The sequence below is a fragment of the Natrix helvetica genome, assembly GCF_964273705.1.
Source record: "Natrix helvetica genome assembly, chromosome: 1".
NCBI classification, from domain to species: Eukaryota; Metazoa; Chordata; class Lepidosauria; order Squamata; family Natricidae; genus Natrix; species Natrix helvetica.
Window position 1 is genome coordinate 109,894,016 of NC_138548.1, and position 21,438 is coordinate 109,915,453.

The 21,438-nt window shown below is 39.5% G+C and overlaps 1 protein-coding gene across 1 annotated transcript in view; it reads left to right on the forward strand.

Moving 5' to 3' along the window:
- Positions 1 to 6,097: 6,097 nt before the first annotated feature.
- TH (tyrosine hydroxylase) overlaps positions 6,098 to 21,438 on the forward strand; it is a gene marked incomplete at its 5' end in the record, with an annotated part of 28,379 nt that continues 13,038 nt past the window's right edge. Inside the window, 4 exons of the mRNA XM_081935460.1 lie at positions 6,098 to 6,187; positions 13,297 to 13,503; positions 19,195 to 19,369; positions 21,087 to 21,175. Of these exons, the coding sequence (XP_081791586.1) occupies positions 6,098 to 6,187; positions 13,297 to 13,503; positions 19,195 to 19,369; positions 21,087 to 21,175 (561 nt within the window). The remainder of the gene's footprint in view (positions 6,188 to 13,296; positions 13,504 to 19,194; positions 19,370 to 21,086; positions 21,176 to 21,438) is intronic.

The window sequence follows — 21,438 nt, forward strand, 5'->3', positions numbered from 1 at the left end:
TGGCAGTGCATGAATTAGACATACAGCTCTTACTACATTCTTGGAAAGTAATTATTCACTTTCTAAAAATGTATACAAAACCCATAAGAAAGGATTTGAGTGATGGACACATTTCACATGGAATGTTAAGGTTATAATGTCCATACACCTGGAAGGTATATTTTTCCTTCTTTATATCTCCAAAACAATGCTCAGAAGTCAAAGCAAGCATCCCAAGGATTCATATTGTTGTCCTTGATCATGCCATTTCTTTCATCTCCTTTGGATTTGGGTTTAAGCTCAGTTTGAAATGTTTCTCTCCCATTTGATCGGTTCCACTAAGCCAACCCCCCAGGGCAGTTTTCATTTTTCTGCTTGTTACAGGAACCACATCACACAAGTTCCTTGATGCATTGTACTCTAATCATCTTTTCAGATAGGATCTGTTGGGAGAACAAAGTGACATTCATAATTCTCTTTAGATTATATCTATCAACTTGTCTCTCTCTATTATCACATTTGACTACTGTCCCAAATGCTAAGATAGGCATAGATACCCATTAGAATTATGTGCAACTAAAGCAAAGAAATTAGTAGCTACATTGAGGGACTCTAAGGATTGTAAATATCAGCTGGATGTTACCCTAGTTTAGCAATTCTTCCTTCTGGGAACTAAAATGCGGAGGATTATGTAATAGGAAAGATGAGGCGGCCACCTTGGTAGTTCACTTCAATTCATTAAAAATATGCTTACTTCTAAGAAATTGCTACTATATATCTATTTCTGTTACCATTCCAAAGAAGATATAAATCAGCCTCTCTAGCAATTTTATCCAATCTGCTAGTTTTTTCCCACTTTTTGGAAACAAAATAATTAAGTTTCATTCTACAAAACATCTCCTACCCATGATGAGGCACTGGAAAAAGAGGAAGAACAAAGGAGGAAAAGGAAAATTGACAAACCTGGTCAATAGATTCTCATTCAACAAATTGACGAATCTGTGAATCTGAAAAGTTAGCTAAATATTCTATCTCTGATCAGTAAACTATCATCCTAGTGCTGGGTAAACTAATTGGTAGAATCTTCATGTCAGTCTTTCCTTCATTTTGGTCAGTGTTTCTTAACCTTAGCAACTTTAGGATCTGTGTGGACTTCAGCTTCCAGAAGTCCCGAGCCAGGAGTTGAAGGTCACATGTCTTCAAATTGCTAATGTTGGGAAACACTGATCTAGGTTCACTGTCAATTTGTCCACTCTTGATTTGGACTTGACAAATGACTTCTTCTCACTCATTTGCTATGCCTCTGGCCCTTATTGTTCTCTGAACTGAGATGAGAGAAAAACTAGCACATTGGGCCACAGTGACAGCCATCCATTTTATCCCCATTTTACTGCCTAGCAAAGGTAGAAAACATCTGGCTATTGCTGAGGGGCCTTTGTAGGATTTTTTTTTCCAGTCTCAAACATTGGGTGGGACTGTTAACCTTCAGAGAAAATCCACTTAGTTCACATTTTAATGCGAGTTTATTTAATTTTCACGTCCCAAAGCTTTGCACAAACTAGTACATAATTAAACAATGGTATCTGCAGCTTTTCAATTTTTTTTTGCAATATAACCTATCACTTAAGAATACCTAAGAAAATGTGTATATTGGAACTGGAATATAAAAAAAAATATGTGAGGGAAAATAAAGCACATTAGAAACAGCTGATTGTCATAATAGAAATGCATAAAATATTGGTTAGCAGTGCTTCCTAAAATGAGTGTTGGTCTTTATAGGAAGGTTTAGGTTGGTCTTAAAGAGAAAAAAAAGTCAAGCTCACTCAAAAAGGTAACAATACCAACACACTCCTGGAAAAAGGTGAAACCAGACTTCCGGTTCCGGCGGCTACGGCGACAGGCAAGCCTTTGCCTGCTCCCGCTCTCCCGGTGGGCTTCCCCCGCTTCTGGGGGGGCACAGGACGCCCCGGAGAGGTGTCCTGCCGAGGGAACGGCTCGCGGAGGGTCCTGGTGTCGGCGGCGGCTGGCGGGGGCTCCTCCGCTTCGTTCTAGGCACCGGGGAGCAGTATCGGAGGGCGCCCGTGTGCGCGCGCCTCGCCCCATGCCGATCGGAGAACGCGCTATTGAACGAAGCAGCGGCAATGTGGTGAGAGGCTGCCCTTCTCCATTCCCTCTATCTTAAATTTATGGACCCTCCAGCATCTTTTTAAGAAAAAAAGTTAAACTTTCGGACTTTTGCCAGAGGTACGGCTAGAGGGAGGGGGATTTCCCCCCCTCCCTTGGACAAGCGGCTTGAGAAGATTTTGCTTTCGCCCTCAGGGGAAGGAGGAGGGGGGAGAGCCAACTAATGATGCCTCACCCTTATAAAAGTGACTTTCATTGGACTTAGCTCCAGAATCTATGGGTGAACTGAGAACTTTTTGAATTTTTAAAACTTTATTATGCCTCTGAGCCCAAAGCTGGCAGGGCAAGATGGCACACTTCCGTTGTCTTCATGAACTGTGAAACCTGACTCCACCTTTAAAATTCAGGCTTCCGGTCTTTGTCTCCGAGCCACCCAGAGGAATCTCTTGTGGATTGTTCTTCTTTGAACTCTTTGGGGAAAAAATTTTCATCTACTGCTAGACTGACTAAAGAAATCCCCATCTGTTTGGATCCTCTGCCTTCTGGATTCGCCTGCCTGCTCTACTTCTCCAGCTGCCCAGTCTCTATTTTGACAGATTTCCTTGCTTTAAAAACCATGCCTCCAAAAAGACCACCTCCTGGAAAGCCTGGATTTGCTACTTCTGCCCCAACGTCTGCAACGTCTAGCCCAGCTACACAGTCAAAGATAACAGAACTGATGCAACCCAAGACTACAGAGATAGACTTTCAACAAATGCTTCAACAAATTCTACAGGGCCAGGAGGAAATTAAGAAACAGTTAAGGGAAATGAAAGATGAAATTAAACAGAACCAAGCCCAAATCTTTAAGAACTCACAGAGACTGGACCTTGTGGAGGGTGGGGTGGCGGAGGCGAGGGGGGGGTAGAGGCTTTACAGAAGGGGAACAAAGAACTTGACATCCAACAAATGAAAATAGAGTTTGAGAGAATGTCCTTTTATCTTAGATTTCAAAATGTAATAGAAGCAGATGGGGAAAACATAAGGGACATTATGACTAATATTTTAGCTGAATACATACACAAAGATAAACAGCAGATGGATTGGGAGATAGACCTAGCTTATAGAGTGAATTCAGCATATGCCAGAACACATAATGTACCCAGGGAGGTTCACATTAAATTCCTTAGGAAAACCACAAGAGATGAAATTCTGGGTGTGCAAAGGGGGCAAACATTGACATACTGTGACAGGGAGATAACCATTCTAAAGCAGATTCCCAAAAAAATTAGGGAAAAAAGGAAAAATTATTCGCAATTGGCGAATAAATTATACCAGAAGGGGGTGTGGTTTAGATGGTTGATGCCTGAAGGTATGCTAATATTCTGGGAGAAGACAAGAATCAGAATTAATACACCCATAGAGGCACAGGCCTTTATGGAAAAAAACAAAGCCAACCTAGAAAAAACAGAAGATACTACAACGGTCATACAGGACACGGGAGGGGCCGGAGCTCTGCCAGCGGGGGGTGAAGGGGCAACACCAAGAAAGCTCAGATCACAAAAATAAATAAGGAAATCACAATGTTATAAACAGACCGAAAGTAAAAATGAATTTATAACTAGACTATATATTATAATTATATAAATTGATTGAAAATTATTTTTTCTAGAATTAAGATGCTGACTTTTTATGATTATGTATTAAGATTTGATATTTTGATGTAATCTAGGAGTTTGGAGGGAGGGGGCGTCTGCCACATTTGCAACTGCCAAAATTTGTAATTCCACCTACCCCTTTTCCACATAAATGTTTTTAAAAAAACCAATAAAACTTTTTGAAAAAAAAAAAGGTGAAACCAGATAGAATCATACCAGACAAATTTGGCTATCTGTTATTGATGTGATTTTTTTGTGAAAAAAATATATGGATAATAGTAACTTTATTCTTGATTCAGTAACCTTGTTGACAAAATAAAAAAGCCAACAATAACACCCAAGAGGTCCTCATATATTTATTTGCTCTGTTTATGAAATGTATGTAGATTTGCCTTCTATAGGATTGAGCAACTGGCAGTAGATCAATCAGTGAATGAACACAGCATTTCTAAGCATAACTCAATATACATCTTATGACCTAATTCTAAATTCTAGAATTTTTTCCACCTCATGAATTTGCCTTTTAAAAGTGGAAATCTCCTTCCCTTTCTCCCTCCCTCTTTTTTGATTATTGCTAGTGGAGAAGTCATTGAATCAACAAACAAGCAACATGTTTATGTGTGGGGAGGAAAAAGGCTGGAAGGAAAGGAAAAAAGATTGCTCCTCCCCCATCAAGTTTTTTTTTAAAGTATACAGCTTATTTCAGGGAGTTAGAACACTCAGTATTCCTGCCTGTTCACCATGTTCATAGTAGTCATTGGGAGTTATCTCCTATTCTTGATCTAAAGCACATAGAACATTTCGTACTAGGATCCATTAAAAAGTTCTGAGTTTTTAGCCTCACAGAAATATTTGAATATATTAATAATAATTAGCAGGCTAAGCAGAAGTGAACATTTTATTAACATTTATTCTGGAGCATTTTAAGCTTGCCTTGAAATGGATGGTCAGACAATGGATATAAATAATAATAAAAAGATAAGCTTTCTGAGATATAGAAGATCTATAAAAGAAAGTAAACACAGTTCCCTGTCAACCTTAATGAGGATGTTGAGGTAACTGTAATCTTTTACAATTGAGAGTAGTTTCATTAATGTTTCTCAATCTTGAAATTTAAGCCAAGCATCTTTATTCTGATAGAACCCCAGTCTCTGTATTTAGATGATACTTGAGTATCATGTGGGTGGAAGAGTAGGAGAACATTTACAGAATAAAGCCACTATTTCACTGTTAGTAATATATTCAATGTAGCCAGGGGTGGGCTGCTATGGGTTCGCCCGGTTTGGGAGAACCCTATAGCAAACGTTATGGGTGTTAACGTTACGGAGAACCTCCAAATTCCATCCCTGACTGGACCCACTCACCCCTCCCACCATTTCCTCCCAGGAGTCTCCATGTGTCCTCGTTTTGAATGCGAGGTAAGTGCAGGCCCACATGGAGGCTCAGGGAGGGGGGAAAATGGGTCTCCTGGAAGTTCTGGAGGGCCTCTGGAGCCTGGGGAAAGCAGTTTTTTCATTCCAAGAGGCTCGAGGAAAGCCTCCGGAGACTATGGAAGGCAAAAACCTCCCCCCCTCCCCGCTATGGTGCAGGAGGCCAACTAGGCCATGGCCACCATGGCCATGTTCACTCAGAAATCGGGCACAGAACTCATTGCTGAAATTTTTGAAGCCCACTCCTGAATGTAACTAAGCCCCAAGTGTGTATTCCTGAAGGCTTGAAACTTTGCCTTTTGTGGCTGTCTATCATTTGCTATTTGTAGCTGTTTAGCATTTGCCTTTTTGCTCCTTATGTTTTAGGCAAATGTTCTCTTCTTCTGACCTGACAAAATTTCCCCAAAGTTCTCCACCAAATGCTTAAGAATGATTTCAGACCCAGGTCCCAAATCCTCTTTCTATCCCCTTTCTTTAATCACGTGACTCAACTCATGCAACCAGCACAATGTTGCTCTTATTTATTTTCACCTCTTTACATATTGCTTGGCAGGGCTAATACAGTCATATTTATCAAAAGCAGACTGCAGACAATTCACTGAGAATGCTCAGCATGCATACGACTAGAGGAAGCTGTAGTAAAAAGCCAGGGTAAATAACTGAGCAAATACTTTGGGTGCCAGGGCGTCAACTGTATGTTTGCAGGAACTGGGTGCCTGTCATCTTTGTGGCAATTACATTTAATGGGACACAAGTGTTTTCTTCCTCTGCATCTCTTCCCTCCTCCTCTTTTCTCTCCCTGAGGCTGAAGGGAGGGAGGTGGACAGAGGGGGATCAGAGAGGGTCTTTGACGTCAGACATGCCCTATAAAAACCCAGAATAAGAAGGGAAAGCAGTGCTGGAAGCTAAGCGAGTTCATCAGCCAAGATGCCAACCCCAAACGCCTCCAGTTCTTCAGCCAAAGGCTTCCGGCGGGCAGTATCAGAGCTGGACTCTAAACAAGCCGAGGCCATCATGGTAAGCAAAGATGCTCTCAGCCATCCCTGGGCTGAGATCTTGATTTGCAGAGACAGGCAAATGTAGGGAAGGAAGAGAAACCTAACTTTGTATCATGAGCATCAATCTATTGTGGGAGAATCCCAAAGCTAGGCAGATCGGTCCTTAGAAATGTTGGCACTAATTATTAGTACCAGAGAATTATGCAGTTGCCCAGAAAAAGCATGCCATTTATAGAAGAAAAAGTGATGAAATAAAAGAAAAATATTATAAAATGGGAAAAATATGGAATCATATAAAAACTAGGCTAAAACTAAAATAATAACAAAAAGCTTTCTTTTATTATTGTATGTTTGAATTGCTTTGCATATCTTATTATTGCCTAGAATAGGAGTTTTACAATATTCTAGTTTAGTAGAAATTTGGTGCGGTTATATGCCTTACTTTAGTTGCTTGTTTTTGCATGAGAGAATAGTGATTTGTATCCAATGGCAAATTGCTAATGCCTTCTTTGTAACACTGAATCTCAATTCAGTTCTGCATTTTTCCTTGCTGCAGCCTCTGAGTTAAGTCTGCAATATAGATATGCACAGAGGGAAGGTTATAACTCCCCACAAGACTTGATATAACTGTATCAGACTCTATTAAAGTTTTATAGATATTGCTAGCTATAACTTCATGTGTGATCATTGCACTTCTAGCACCAAAGGTAAATCTCTCATTTTTAATTTACTTACAGTATATTTTTGACTGCCTATCATCAAGTACATAAGACTCAAGTGCTGCATATATGGGTGTCAACCAACCTTTTGAGCGTTCTGGTTCATTAACTTGGAATATTTATGAAGATGTCATATAAGCATCCACCCTAGCAGCTTGAGCATAAAACACTGTTGATTACATTTCTCTTGCTTTCTTAGTTGCATTTCCACAGGACATCAGTCTATAGCAAAATATACTTTATTCCTATAGTGCAGACCCAATGAAAATTGCCCCATCTTCCAAGAAACTGCATTTCACCACAGGAAGGAACCTGTAGCTGTTGCGCACAAAATCTTGCACTGTGCAGCAAATAGGAGTTTTACTGTGAGGATTATTTGTATAGGAAGAAAGAATTAAGGCTTTACCCTTCATGGTCCTGAAATAAAATACTTATCATGGTTATTCTTTAAAAAGAACTACAAAATATAATGGAATTTGGCAACTGATGTTACTATTGGAAGGACAAACTGTTTGTTGAAATAATTCTGATTCTCTTTGGGTTAACAGTTTCATATTTACTCTAGATATACACTATTATTGGCTTAGAATAGTAAAGTCACTTCAGTGAAGAAAAGTTTGCTGATTGGTCCAATGTGTTAAATTCTACAAGTAATCATGCTTTATACACTTTTCAGCAGAAATCATACATTCTCCTACAGTACATTCTTTGCAATTAATTAGTACAAGACCTTAATCAAAATTGTCTATGTAATGTAAATGTAGTACTATGTAATGTAAACTAGAGTAATGTGCCTGAGAAGGAGAGGTTTTTCAATTTTTCCCCATTAAAAACAAAAAAATGGAATTCTTGCAATAAACTCATTTTCAAATCCAAGAAAAGGTTTTGTAAAAACAAAGATATTTTGGGAAAGCAAAAGGGGAGGCAGGGAGCCAAACATCTAAAACTAGATTAGCAGAAGTGATCTTAAAAAATCTCTTTAGATATCTTTTTCAATATTTTTTTTACAAGAGAATAATAGGAAATAAATTGTAAGCAACATTTTAGCTACATTTAAATAAAAGACCACAATTTCTCCACTTAGTGCCGCTTCCCTTTTGATTTCATGCTACTTTTAAATATATATAAAGAAAAATCATAATCAAATATTATTTTATATTTAGGGATGAGGAAGGAGTTAATATCAAGGTGGGAGGATTTATTTCTGGGATGTTGAAATAAAATATTGGTTGTATTAAACCACAGGTTCGAACAGTTCATGTAAAATTCCAGCAGATGCATTTGTACAACCTCGATAAACCTTGGTCTTGTTTATGCTTCTTGTGGGATAACACGTTTTATGAATCTAGTGCATTCAGTTAGTTTATGGCTAACTAGGCTGTGTCAATCCACAACATGGATCTAATTCAGTAGCCAGCTGAACATATTTTATAATTGCAATCATTTAGTTATGTATGTAATTCATTTAAGTTTCAGAAGTCAGAAAGTCTTGGTGTTTTACACAGCTTCTGAATTGTTTTCTTTTTTTGTTATAAGGAATGCTACTTATCTTTGAAATCTTTTTTTTTCTCTGTTATCACCAGCATAAAAAATAGAAAAGCAATTAGCTGCCTCTGACAGAGAACCTGAAATAGAAATCAATAGCCATTCCTTCAAGGAGCTCAGTTGATGAACAAGGGTTATCCCTATGCAAGCCTCACAACAATCAGTAGGGCAAGCGGATTTGATTTTTAAAATCTTTCCATTTTGTGAGCTGACATTGTAGTGCACTGTACCTGTTGAACTGATACAGCAGCAAGTTTCATTCAGCTTAAATTCAAAGTGTCTCTCTTTTGGGGTGGGGGGAGACAGTGGTGTCTTTGAGTCAATTCTGAGTGCTGGAGGCTGCCTGAACAAATCCCTCCACTTTTCCTGCTTACCTGCTTCCTGGGGTTGAGAGACAGGGAAGAACCCAAGGTTACCCAGCTGGCCTTGTGTCAAAAGTAGTATTAGAACTCAGGGTCTCCCAGTTTCTAGCCCGATGTCTTAACCACTACACCCAACTGGCTTTCTAGCCTTGCAAAATGTTTGCTCGTTTTAACTTTGCGCTGGTTTTGGCTAAATGCACAGTCCTTACAATTTTGTTTAGAGCCGGAATAAGCAAAGTACAACCGTTGGAGTGTTTTGGATCTCAGCTTCTATTAATTTTAGCCAGTGAGGTGAATCACAGACAACTGTAGAAACTGTGGTCTAAAACAACACCTGAAAGATTTCTAAATTGCTTTCCTCTGATGTAGAGACCTCAAGGATGGTCCTGGCTTTTTTTTTTTTTTTTTGCTTTCTCTATCTGCAGTCAGGAAGCAAATTTTGCAAGATCAGTCAAGTCCCAGGCAAATACCACTCTGCCAACCCAATAGTGATGTTCACTGTTGCTTTTGTGCAAAGAATGGAACTGAATTCTCCTACACAAGCAAAGATATAAAATCCTATCCCACCCTTCAGGAAAGGGCAGGTTCTAGGGTTTATTCGTATGGAAAGCTAGCCAAGTAACTCTTAGATACAAGCAATCTTGATTCACTGCTTTGTAAAACACAGGTTTTTTTTTTACCGAGCAGATGCAAGGGCATTGCTTGAACTCATACTAAAAAAGGGGGGAAGCTTAAAGCTACCATATTTATCTTTAATTTCTTTCCCCCAAATATAAATAGGGAAGTAATGCTATGCAATAAGGTGGAAAGGTCTTTTGGCCCCAGATGGCTGTTGCATGACCTATAATGAAACACCGGCTTGAAATCACGGGCTAAAAAAGTACTGTTAGGAATAAAACCGATCGCTTTCAGCTTTCATTATCCTCTCTTCCTTATTTAATGTAGCAGGTTGCATTTCAAACAAGATTAACCTACAGTATATCTGATAGACAGTGTAGTAGGCAATTGCGATTCCCCCCTCTTTTTTTCTTTGCTAATAAAAACAAACGTGATCACCAATCTTCTTCAATAGAGAAAACACTGTCTATTGAGTCCTGGTGGAAATAAATGAATAAATAATAAATATTTAAAAATTAATAAAATAATAATAATAATAAATGAAGTAATCTGTATCTTCTATTCAAAGGGAGATAGAGATGAGTGTATCTTATTTCTCAAAGATGAACAAAACACGTTTTTCCCAGAAATACTCTGCCTACAGCTTGGACTCAAATAACACATCAATTAAATAACTGAAGCACTGAAGCATAAAATCAAACAAAAGTCCACAGTCCCATATAGGAGTTTTGTCTCAACCTAACATTGTTTAAGTAATTTAGGATTGCAATTCCTTGAACAACAGATCATTTGGAGCTAATAGGATTTTGGGAATTTGGAGGGTATACTAGGTTAGGAATGGCAGGCCTTACAAGCTGGGATATTATACAAAAAAAAAAAAAAAATCAACAGGAGTTTTTACTACATAGATGTAATTTAGATTAGGCAACATCACCAAAGAGTACATACTTATATATGTCCATTCAAAAGTAAATTCTATAAATAACAATTCTAGGTACGTAGGTATATACTGGTTTTTAAAACTATATTCACATTGTTTCCATATCTGGAAATATACCTGTTTCCTTGAATGCATTCTATGTTAGCTTCAGATGTTGGCATGAGAGCAATGAGGAGCCTTCTAATTTTATGTGCTTTGTCACATTGACCTTTGGTAACTTCATGCTTTCTAGTTGAGTTGTTCTACAATTATCAACCATAGGTATCAACAATCAAGCCCAGACAGCTTATCCACCAATAGTGAAGGTAGTCGGGGATTTTAGGGGTTAAAATCCATCAAGTGTATACAGCATGAGGTCGGGGAAGGAAATATCACATGATAAGAAAGAGGCAAATCCACATGGAACTGAGTAATGAACCTCTAAATGACTATTTAATACTATCATTACATATGGAAATTCTTTCAAATGCTTTAGATCTGCCTTTTGATGTTTTATTCTTCTTCCATTCGATGGTGTCTGAAGTTTTCTTAACAAGATTTTTCAAAAGTGGTTTGCCATTCTTAAGGCTAAGATAGCGGAACCAGCCAAAGGTGATTTTGCCTAAGGCAGGATTCACAAACTCTCCAGTTTCTAACCAGGTTGGAAACTGGCTCTCATTTTTATCTCTATCTGCTTTTTAATACATCTCATAGTGACCCAGTTGGTATGATTTCTAATTTATACCTCCAGTTTGCAAATAACATAATATTAATGGTAAGCTTGGCAAAAGTATTTTGCTAGAAAATTGACAAGCATGGGTTGGATGTGTTTTTGAATAGATAAAGCTGCTATTTATGGATTTATGCTCTCCTTTCTTCTTCTTCTTGCTCCCAGATGTGCAAAAATTCTTTCTGGTGTTTTGAAAATAAAGAGAAATGGGGGTGGGAAGCAAACAATTGAGCATGCTTACAAGCAATTATCTCAAAAGCCCACTCTGTCCTTCCCCCCATAAAACTCCCCAAAAGCAAAGACATAAGCACAAAAAACCCCTCAACTTACCAAAGGTAGTCTTTTGGGTCATTGTCCACCCTAAAATGACCACTACAAAGTTCCCTCTTTCAAAAGGCATGCTTTGGAGTTGCATTGACAGGTAGTCCTTTCTTCTAACATTCGGCTCTTTTTCTGCAAGCTGCTTGATGTCAGCGGTGATTATATGCGAGATTAAGGTTTTTGCTCTTTATGCCTCCCTGAACCAGGGCAAAGCAGAGGTTTACAACTAGGAAGAATGCCTGCTTCGTCAGAAGGGAATTGATGCCCACCTCTCCATTTGTGACAAATTGTTATAAAACCGCTGCCATAAATTTGTTAAAAATTAGCAAAACGATTGAATACATTTTGCAAAATAGCAGCTTGTTGCTTTCGACATCAATATCAGCATGCGAAAGAAACTGATTGCCACTGTAGATTTTACCCCCTGAAATAATTTAGAATTCTGTACGTTTCAGTAATGTTTTTAATGCACGGAGTATTATTTATTTATATGCTATAACATTTGTATTTTGGCAATTCACTATAGGCTTTTAACAGTTCACATAAATTTACAACAATAATAAAAAAAAACTTTAAGATGTTTGATACGGATATATTAAAGTTGTGATAAAAATTATCCATCCTCCTTCCCCAACGGCTAACTCAGCAATATTAAAAACTAAAAGGTCTTCAAAACAATTCAGTCTTTATTACCTTCCTAAAAAGCATCATAGAGGATGCCATCCAAATAAAAACGGTCTTTTCCACTGTGACGGAGCATATAGTGAAAACAGTTTTCTGCTCTCCATCCCTCAATATTGTATAGGGGGCAACCTTTAGAATCCCTCACGGGAAGGTGGCATCACTCAAGGCAGTCCTATCAGTTTCTAGGTGCCACTGTATATTAGATTTTATTAATGATTATATAGTGTTTGAATGATACTTGGAAGCCCATTGGCCTGCATCCAGTACCTGCAACATTAATGTTACATATTCAGCCAGAACATGGCTGTTGGAATCTGAGTCAACTGCGACTTCTGAGTAGTCACCAAAAGTAGACATACATAAAATAGTAGTCTGGGATAATGAAAGTCTGGATGTTTGTTGCCAGGGTTTCCTTCTGGCCACTAGCACATTAACCAAAACTGCACAACCTTGCCAGTAGTGACTGCCATTTGTCCATCTTGTAGCAGATGTGTGTCTAGAGCAGTGGTTTCCAACCTTTTTTTGGCTATGACTCACCTAAGCATCTCTAAAATCCTGATGCCCCCCCCCCATGACATATAATTCTTACTTTACTCACAAAGTGAACTCTACTCACATGGAGGAAGCCTAAAAGGCCATTAACTTGGTTTAAACAAGGTTCAAATTGCCCCCATTAAAAATCAAATTGCCCCCCTCCCGAGGGACATGGGCTCTCATGTTGGGAACCACTGGTTCAACTTGCTCCTTCAGAGGGAATAGTTCCCTATCTAGAGTGATAACTGCAGTCAATCAAGAATCTGATGAATCCTGATAAACAATATCAGAATTTAAGTTCAGCTTATTTCCCCGCCCCCCTCCTCAATCCCTTACTGCTTCCAAACCCTGAGTCACGACATCAGCAGTCTCTTCTGGGCCATGCTTGGATATCAGATGTTGTCATCTCAAGCTCCCTCATATAGATATTAAACAGTGGGGATGGGAATATGATTGAGAAGCATTCTTCTCCCCATATCACTGATTGAAACATCACGTCTATAGGAATGAAATTGCTGAAACAAGTGTCCAACTCCTGATCTACCATCCGATCCCGGACGATACCAGAAGGATAATTAAATAGTTACATTTGGGCTAGAAGAAGCTACACTAAGCTGATTATTCATATATTGTATAGAGATAAGAATCATTTTCAATGGCTGTGTTGAATTTTCTCTTCTTGTGCTCTTTGCCCAGTCTCCACAATTCATAGGTAGACGCCAGAGTCTTATTGAAGATGCCAGAAAGGAGAGAGAAGCTGCTGCAGCTGCTGCATCTGAAGCTGCTGAACTGACTGAGACCATTGTCTTTGATGAGAAGGATGGGATAGCCGTGTTGAATCTTCTGTTCACACTTAAAGGAGGGAAGACTTCACTGCCATCTCGTGCACTTAAAATCTTTGAGGTGACGAGGCGGGGTTAACTTTTATGCTCAGAACCTCTTCTGTAGGTGTGGCCTGCTTTGTGGGAGTGGCTTGCTGGCCATGTGACCGGGTGGGAGTGGCTTGCCGGCCATGTGACTGGGTAGGAGTGGCTTGCCAGCCATGTGACTGAGTGGGAGTGGCTTAGTAGTCACGTGACTGAGTGGGCATGGCTAACTTGTTAAATGTGGTGAAACTCACTTAACAACGCTCTTGCCTAGCAACCAAAATGTTGGCTCAGGAACTCTGGCATTGAAGCGTGCAAGTCTTAAAGCTGTCAAGTTACAAGACCCTTGCACCCCTAACCCTTTAGAAAAAAACCCCAAGGGTGTTCAAACTTAACAGCTTTAAGACTTGTGGACTTCAACTCCCACAATTCCTCCTCTCACTCTTCATCTTGATGATGTGCGGATGGGCGGGGGGGGGGGGGGGAGGGAGCTGGAACCGGTTCTAAACGGCACTGTAGATTTGTGGAACCTCTTCTATAGAAGAGGTTAGAACTGGCAGGAACCCACCCCTGGATAGGGCTATTACTCAATGGACATTTCCCTCACCAAGTGGTTGCAGCTAAAGCAGTAGTGTATGTGTGTGTGAGAGAGGGGGGGGGAGAGAAAAGAGTAAGGGAAGAGAGGAAAAGACAAAGACAAAGAAAGGATACATTATCCCAGTTTAAGATTCTTAGAGTAACTTTTAAGATAAGAATTGAAATCAGAAAAAAATTAAGGATTGCACATCTTATTTTAAATAGTCAGACTCAGCTCTGGTGGAATTTCTCAACATTTCTTAGATTAGACTTCTGACTGGATGCATTCAGGGATATCAGTGCCTTAGTAGGATTTATTGGATGTATTTTTCAATATTTGCTTGCTTTCCTGTTCAACCAGAATTGGGTTTGCAACAGATTCTTTCTAATATTGGTCAGGTCAAAAGCCAACATTATAATAACAAAGAATAATAATGCCTGGAGCCCAGAAATTACTATCATCTGCCTCTTTTTAACAGGTTATTCCAAAAGCTAAAATAATTACAAAGCACAGGATTAAAGGGGGAAATGTTTAAACAAACTGAAAAGAAAATTGAAGTACTAAACTGTGAGCTCAGTATCTTTAAGGCAAACAAAGCTAATTTAGAGATGGAGAGAATTTAGTTATTGTTTCCATAATTCCTATGAAAGCTCAGAAATGTTGCAAAAAGTATATAATAAGGCCCAAAGGTAATTTGTTATGTCTCTTAGTATCCATTTTTTAAAATAAATGAACTGTTTGTGTTTGTATATGTATACACAAAAGTGTGTGGAAATTATTTTACAGTCAGTTGAATAAGATTAACAATAACACTCCAAAAGAGTGTAAAGATTTGTAAGACTAAAGGACATTTATCTGAAGAGAAGTGAGAACTGACACCTTCAAGAGAGGAAGAGAAGGGAAGGAAGATAGAGAGGAGGAGAGAAAGATGGAAGGGAGAAGGAGAGAAAGAGAGAAGGAGAGAGGGTAGGAAGGGGAAGGGGAAGAGAGGAGGAGGGGAGAGGTAAGGGAAGAAGGAAGGGATAGGAGGAAGGAAGGAAGTAGAGAAGGGAGAGAGGGAGAAAAGAAAGGGAGAAGAAGGTGGTGTCAAAACAGGCAAGGGATGGTAAACAAAGCAACCCAAATGGAATATTATAATTCTATAAATGGAATGACAAATGTATAAGAACCATGAATGTAAAAAAAAGAATAATAACTATGTGAATGTATACCTATAATTGTATACGGTTTGGCTCCTACCTCACTGACCGGACGCAACGTGTGTTGGCAGGGGAGCAGAGATCGACCCGGAGGCCTCTCACATGTGGAGTGCCACAGGGTTCGGTACTCTCGCCTCTCCTGTTCAACACATACATGAAACCGCTGGGCGAGATCATCCGTGGTTTTGGGGTGGGATATCATCTGTATGCTGATGACACTCAGCTATACATCTCCACCCCAAACCACCCCAATGAGGCCATCGAAGTGATGTCCCGGTGTTTGGAGGCCGTACGGATCTGGATGGATGGCAACCGACTGAAACTCAACCCTTCCAAGACGGAGTGGCTGTGGCTTCCGGCGCCCCGGTTCAACCAGGTGTTTCCATCTCTGGCCATTGGGGGCGTGCAACTAGCCCCTATGGAACAGGTGCGCAATTTGGGCGTCCTCCTGGATGCCCGGCTGTCCATGGATGACCATGTAACAGCCGTGGCAAGGGGGGCGTTCCATCAGGTTCGCCTGATGCGCCAATTGCGCCCCTTATTGGACCGGGATGCCCTACGCACAGTCACCCATGCGCTGGTGACGTCTCGCCTGGACTACTGCAATGCTCTCTACATGGGGCTTCCTTTGAGATGCACTCGGAGACTACAGTTGGTCCATAACGCGGCCGCGCGGGTGATCATGGGGAGGACTAGATTCTCCCCTGTAACACCTCTCCTGCGCGAGCTGCACTGGCTTCCTGTGGTCTTCCGAGTGCGTTTCAAGGTCTTGATTATGATCTTTAAAGCGCTCCATGGCACAGGGCCTAGTTACATGCAGGATCGCATCCTGCCCCACACATCCCTACGACCAATCCGCTCTCACAGAGAGGGACTTCTCCGGGTGCCGACCGCCAAACAGTGTCGGGGGGCGACACCCAGGAGCAGAGCCTTCTCTGTGATGGGCCCAGCCCTGTGGAATGACCTCCCCCGGGACATCAGGATTACTTCCGATCTCCGCTCCTTCCGTGTACAACTGAAAACCCACCTCTTCCAACTATCTGGCCTGGCTCAACCGTAATTTTCTCGTACTCCTCCTGACTGTCTGTTTTTTAACATTTTGAATTTGGACTGTACATGGGGTTTTGTAATTAGGGTATTTTAATGGTTTTTAATTGTCTATGTATTGTATCTGTTAACCTCCTCCGAACATGTGTGTCTTTGTACTTATGTATGTCATGGATTTATGTAAATGTTATATGTTTTTTACTCCATTGTACGCCGCCCCGAGTCCTTTTCGGAAAGGGAGCGGCTAATAAATTTAAATTATTATTATTATTATTATACAGAGAACAAAAAATAAAAAAAATATTTTTTTTTTAAAGAGAGATTTTCAGGAGTGCAAAGCTCTTTTGGGCAATCATGAAGTGGTGTGTAAGGAAAGTAAACACCAATGCACACCAGGCTCCCACAGTGAAAGATTCATTACTCCGATCCCTCCGGCACTGCAGGTAGAAGATATGAAAACAGATGGGTGTAATGACATTTGCCTGTTGATGAAAAAGGCAGTGGGCAGCCTTGTTTCTCTCTGCTGTTTTACATTATATACAACTAAAGCAAGTGTAATGCAATCAGATCTGTCAGATTAATGCTGAGGTATTGATTGTTCTACATCCCACATTCAAACAATGCATCTACAAAACATGGAGCTAAATTGAATTTATTCGTGACATTACTTTCTCTTCCCTTGGTCTATCTCTGATTAAGTAACAATGGCAACCTTTCCCCTATTGTATCTCTGAGAAGGAGATAATTTAACTCTGGAAGAAGTAGAAGCAAAAGCCTTATTAGCATTAGACGTGGAAGTATGAGCAGGAATTTTGCACAGATGAGAACATTTGGTATCAATGAAATGTAATATCTATGGCAGAAGCAGGCAGATCTCAGATTTTGATACACCAGTGAGAGCTGAATTCATGATGGAGGCTCATGTAAGAAGACATATTCTAGAAAAAATAAGGAATGTTGTACTCAATCCAGGAATTTGCAATCAATAAAGAGAAGCAAGTTCATAAATCGTTTCACACAAATCAACCCTGACTTCATCCTAAGTATCTTTTTTCAACAATCTGGTGGTTATTTTGGCGTGTGTGGAAGTTGGTCAAGGGACGTTAGAAATCCTTGTCATTCTATCCCAAGATCTACCAATAAATCCCACTCTGTAGATTTTTCAGGAGTGATAATGTGGAAAGGAGAAAGCTTGCTTATTTTTTTATCCATTTCACCCAGAGATTAATCTTAGTCTTAATGAAGGTTTTTTTTTTTTAATGAGAAGATTGTAGAACTGGATGGTGGATTATTTAACCTTTCTTCCTCCTTCCAGTGTGCTTCTCCTGGGACATGACAGTTATATGGGAGTTGTGCCAATCAAAGAGTTCAACCCAAAATTTCCAAGGAATTTGTCCTAGAAGTCAAAGCATTCTCTTGATATTTTACATTCAGCACCTTGGCCAGAGCATAGTGCTGGGGCTATTCAAAAACTATCTGGAAAATAAGACATTCAGCTTTCTTAAAAATATCCAGGCTTCAATTTATCTTTACGTGCTTGTAATGATGTGATATATTTGAATTAACAGTGTATTAATAAAAGTAGTGTCATTACACTATATGATGCAACAGTAAGTACAGTATCATTCATCATCCTACAGTAGCTTTAGGTATTAAGCTGTGTCACCAGTGTTACAAGAATCATTTCTCTAGAACATCTTTATTCTTATAGTGCAACTAGGATAGTGATGGGCTAAACTATTGTGTTTATAATGGTGCACTTTGAACTGGACCTTTCTAGCCTATATCTTCTAGTTGTTATGAAATAATAGTTTCTACAAATGATGTATCTGTTGACTTGGAACATTCTTCAGAAGTGATCTGACCGAATGTAAGTACAATATTTCAGATAGTTGACTGGCCAGTATTTATTTATATGTGGGTGTAGGTGATCCTTACTGACCAACTATGACTGACAATTCCATTGCCAAGTCATCTAGTTGTAAAGTTAAATATGTGACTGTGTGCAACTATGACATCAGTTTCAGCTATGGTTGTTAGTGAATCCCATGTGGTCATTCAGTGCAATGACCCTTGACCTCAGCTTGCAACTTTCTGCTGGCTTCCCCATTGACTTTGTTTGTTGGAAGTCACTGTAAAACTTGCAAATGGTAATCATGTGATGTGCAATGTTGCAATTGTTGTAAATGTGTGTCAGCTGCCAAGAGCCCAAGTTGTGATCATGTGACTTCAGGGAAGTTGCAGTGGCAACTTCGAGGATCAATTGTAAATCTCTTTTTTCAGTGCTATTGTAATTTTGAATAGTCACTGAATGATTGGTTGGTAAGCAAGAACTATCTGTAACATCTTCCTACAATTGTCTATTCCACCGTACAGGAGCTTTATCATTAGTCAAAATACACTTTTGTGATATTCCCACCCATTGGCTATAGTCCTGACTAAGAAGTATGTCTTCTTTGTCCTAAATGAGACAAATTTAATAATAATAATATATACTGAAGAAACAATGAACCATATAGTTAGCTCCTCCAAGGTCACACAGATTGGCACAGAACCAGAATGACAAAGTAGTATCAATGGTGCATTGGTATCTCTGCAAGAAATACCACTTGACTGCAAGCAAAAATAGGGGAGACCCGAAATTAGATTAATAATAAAAAAATGAAATCAAAATTCTATTACCATTTTCTCCTACTTCTTTCCTTCCTTAATGTTCTTTTTTCATTTATTTTTTCTTTTATTACAGGGAAAAATTCTAATAAAAATACGGTAGTTTCAAAAGATAAATAGCAGCTTACTTAAATGTTTTGCTTTGTTTTTAATCTAACATTTATTTCTTGTCTTATCTGGAAGTCATCTCATATTTTTTTCTCAGTTACTGTTTCCTTTCTCTCTGTCTCTAAAGACCTTTGAAGCCAAAATTCATCATTTGGAAACAAGGCACTGTAAGAAAGTACAAGAAGGTTCTCCTGACCTGGAATACTTTGTGCGATGCGAACTCCATTGCTCTGCACTGAGCACATTCATCAGTTCCCTTAAAAGGGTGTCAGAAGATGTAAGGAGCACAAAAGAAGACAAGTGTAAGAAGGACTTTGTAGCTTATACAATGTATTAGGAGCAGGAGATTTCGGTAGAGTGGAATCACTGATAAAGCGGGGGGGAGCAAAATGACATTCTAGGTTAGGGTTGTTTTGGAGGAAGGAACATTTGAAATCAAATCTCTAGGTCAGCGATGGCTAACCTTTTCTGGACCAAGTGCCCAAAGTGTGTACATGCACATGTAAATGTGTGTGCGTGCTAGAGGTGAGTTCCTACCAGTTCTGACCAGTTCGGCCAAGTAGGTAGTAACTCAGCCAGCCATGTCTCTGAACTGGTTCTATTGGGGGCACCATCTTGTCTTTTGCATGGGCAGAAGCATTTTTTAACCTACTTCGCATGCGTCTGAAGCACTTCCCTGAATGAACCAGCAGTATAAGAAGCCAGAACCCATCCCTGGTACATGCCCTCAAATCCCCAAAATGCAATGCACGTGCATCCCTCACATGTGCATGTGCCCCCCTGCATGCACACACAGCCTCCTTGCATGTACCCCGTCCCCATGCATGTGCAACCACCTGCATGCACCCCGCCCCCCATGCATGTGTGATAGAGACATGAATATCAGCTGGACAGTGAGAGGGGCGCACACATATGTGGCAGAGCTGAACTGGGGTGACAGCTCACGTGCCCACATAGAGGAAACATATACATCTATTTTCTTCAAAGGGGTATCTAATTTTCCACATATGTTTCTAGACATGTGGATCTTAACTAGTACATCTTGTTATTTTCACTGAGATTCAGAGGACTACATCCCTGATCTCACAGAACTTCCTGAATGAAAGCAACTCCATTAACTCCCCCTTCCCCAGATTTAAGGTTGACCTCCTCATTCTTGAGCTTCACTCCTAAAGTTCCCTCAAGACTTGTTATGCCAACAGGAGACAGGTAAACCCGTGCAATGGCTGCCTTACTATTAATAACACTCCATCTTTTATTCCCTTTCCCCATTTTACTTTCTTCCTCTAATTTTAAATTCATTTTAATAATCATTATTGAAAGGTTTTAGTGGGTGATTTATTTACTGTTTTTACTGGAGTGTTGTAAGACACCCAGAGTCACTTTCTGTGAAATGAGTAGCCATAGAAATCTTCTAAATCAACAACTAACCTCAAAAACTGCATGGTCACGCCTATACTGACTGCGATTATGAGATTTGAAGTCAAATGAATATGGATAAGACTTAGTTGGGAAAGGCTATTTTAGATCATCCAGTAGTGACCAGAGCTGATGGACTGGAATGATCAAAGCCGACCCATCCCCAGTCGGCTTTCTGGTGGGCCGATGACAAATGCCCAAATCAGAGCTTTTGTTTGATCAGTTTTCCCAGTTCTCCTGTGTCTAAGAATGCCTATGCTAATCTTCAGACTTATTCTGTTGGAATCTCTCCATATTATTCAATGAAAGCTTTGGTCCTTTCACCTAGGGATTTGTCTCTGACTTACATTCCAGTAAAAGAATGATGGTAAAAAAAAAGATTATAGAATTACACAGTTATTATGTTATGCTAAAGGAGATACTGCCAGGAATTAAAAGATAAATCCACTTCATGGGTTACTGATATTAAATAGAAGCAACTATTTTATGTTTCTGCTTTTGATCTTCTTAGATAAAATTCAACATTCCCAACATCACCAACTCCATCATATCACTTTGTGGGCTTTCACCTAACTTCCTCTTTCTTATTTTGGATTTCAGTTCATTGGTTTCCAAGAAAAATTTCGGAGTTAGATCTATGTCACCATTTAGTTACCAAATTTGACCCTGATTTGGATCTGGATCACCCAGTAAGTAAACATTTTTTCATTATTTCTTTAGGAGGATCATCTAAACATTCAATTTTATGGGATGAAAAATCATCATTCTTATTGATCTCAGCAGTTCAAGTGTTAAAGTGATTTAAATTGTAGAAAAAATCCCAATTTCACACATGCACTGATGAAATCTGAACTGTTTACTCTGAAGTCATGGCATGTTTATGACAAATATAAAAAGGCTGTGCTAGGGAGCACTAGCAAAGAGATTTAAAATAAAACTACCAATGTTGTAA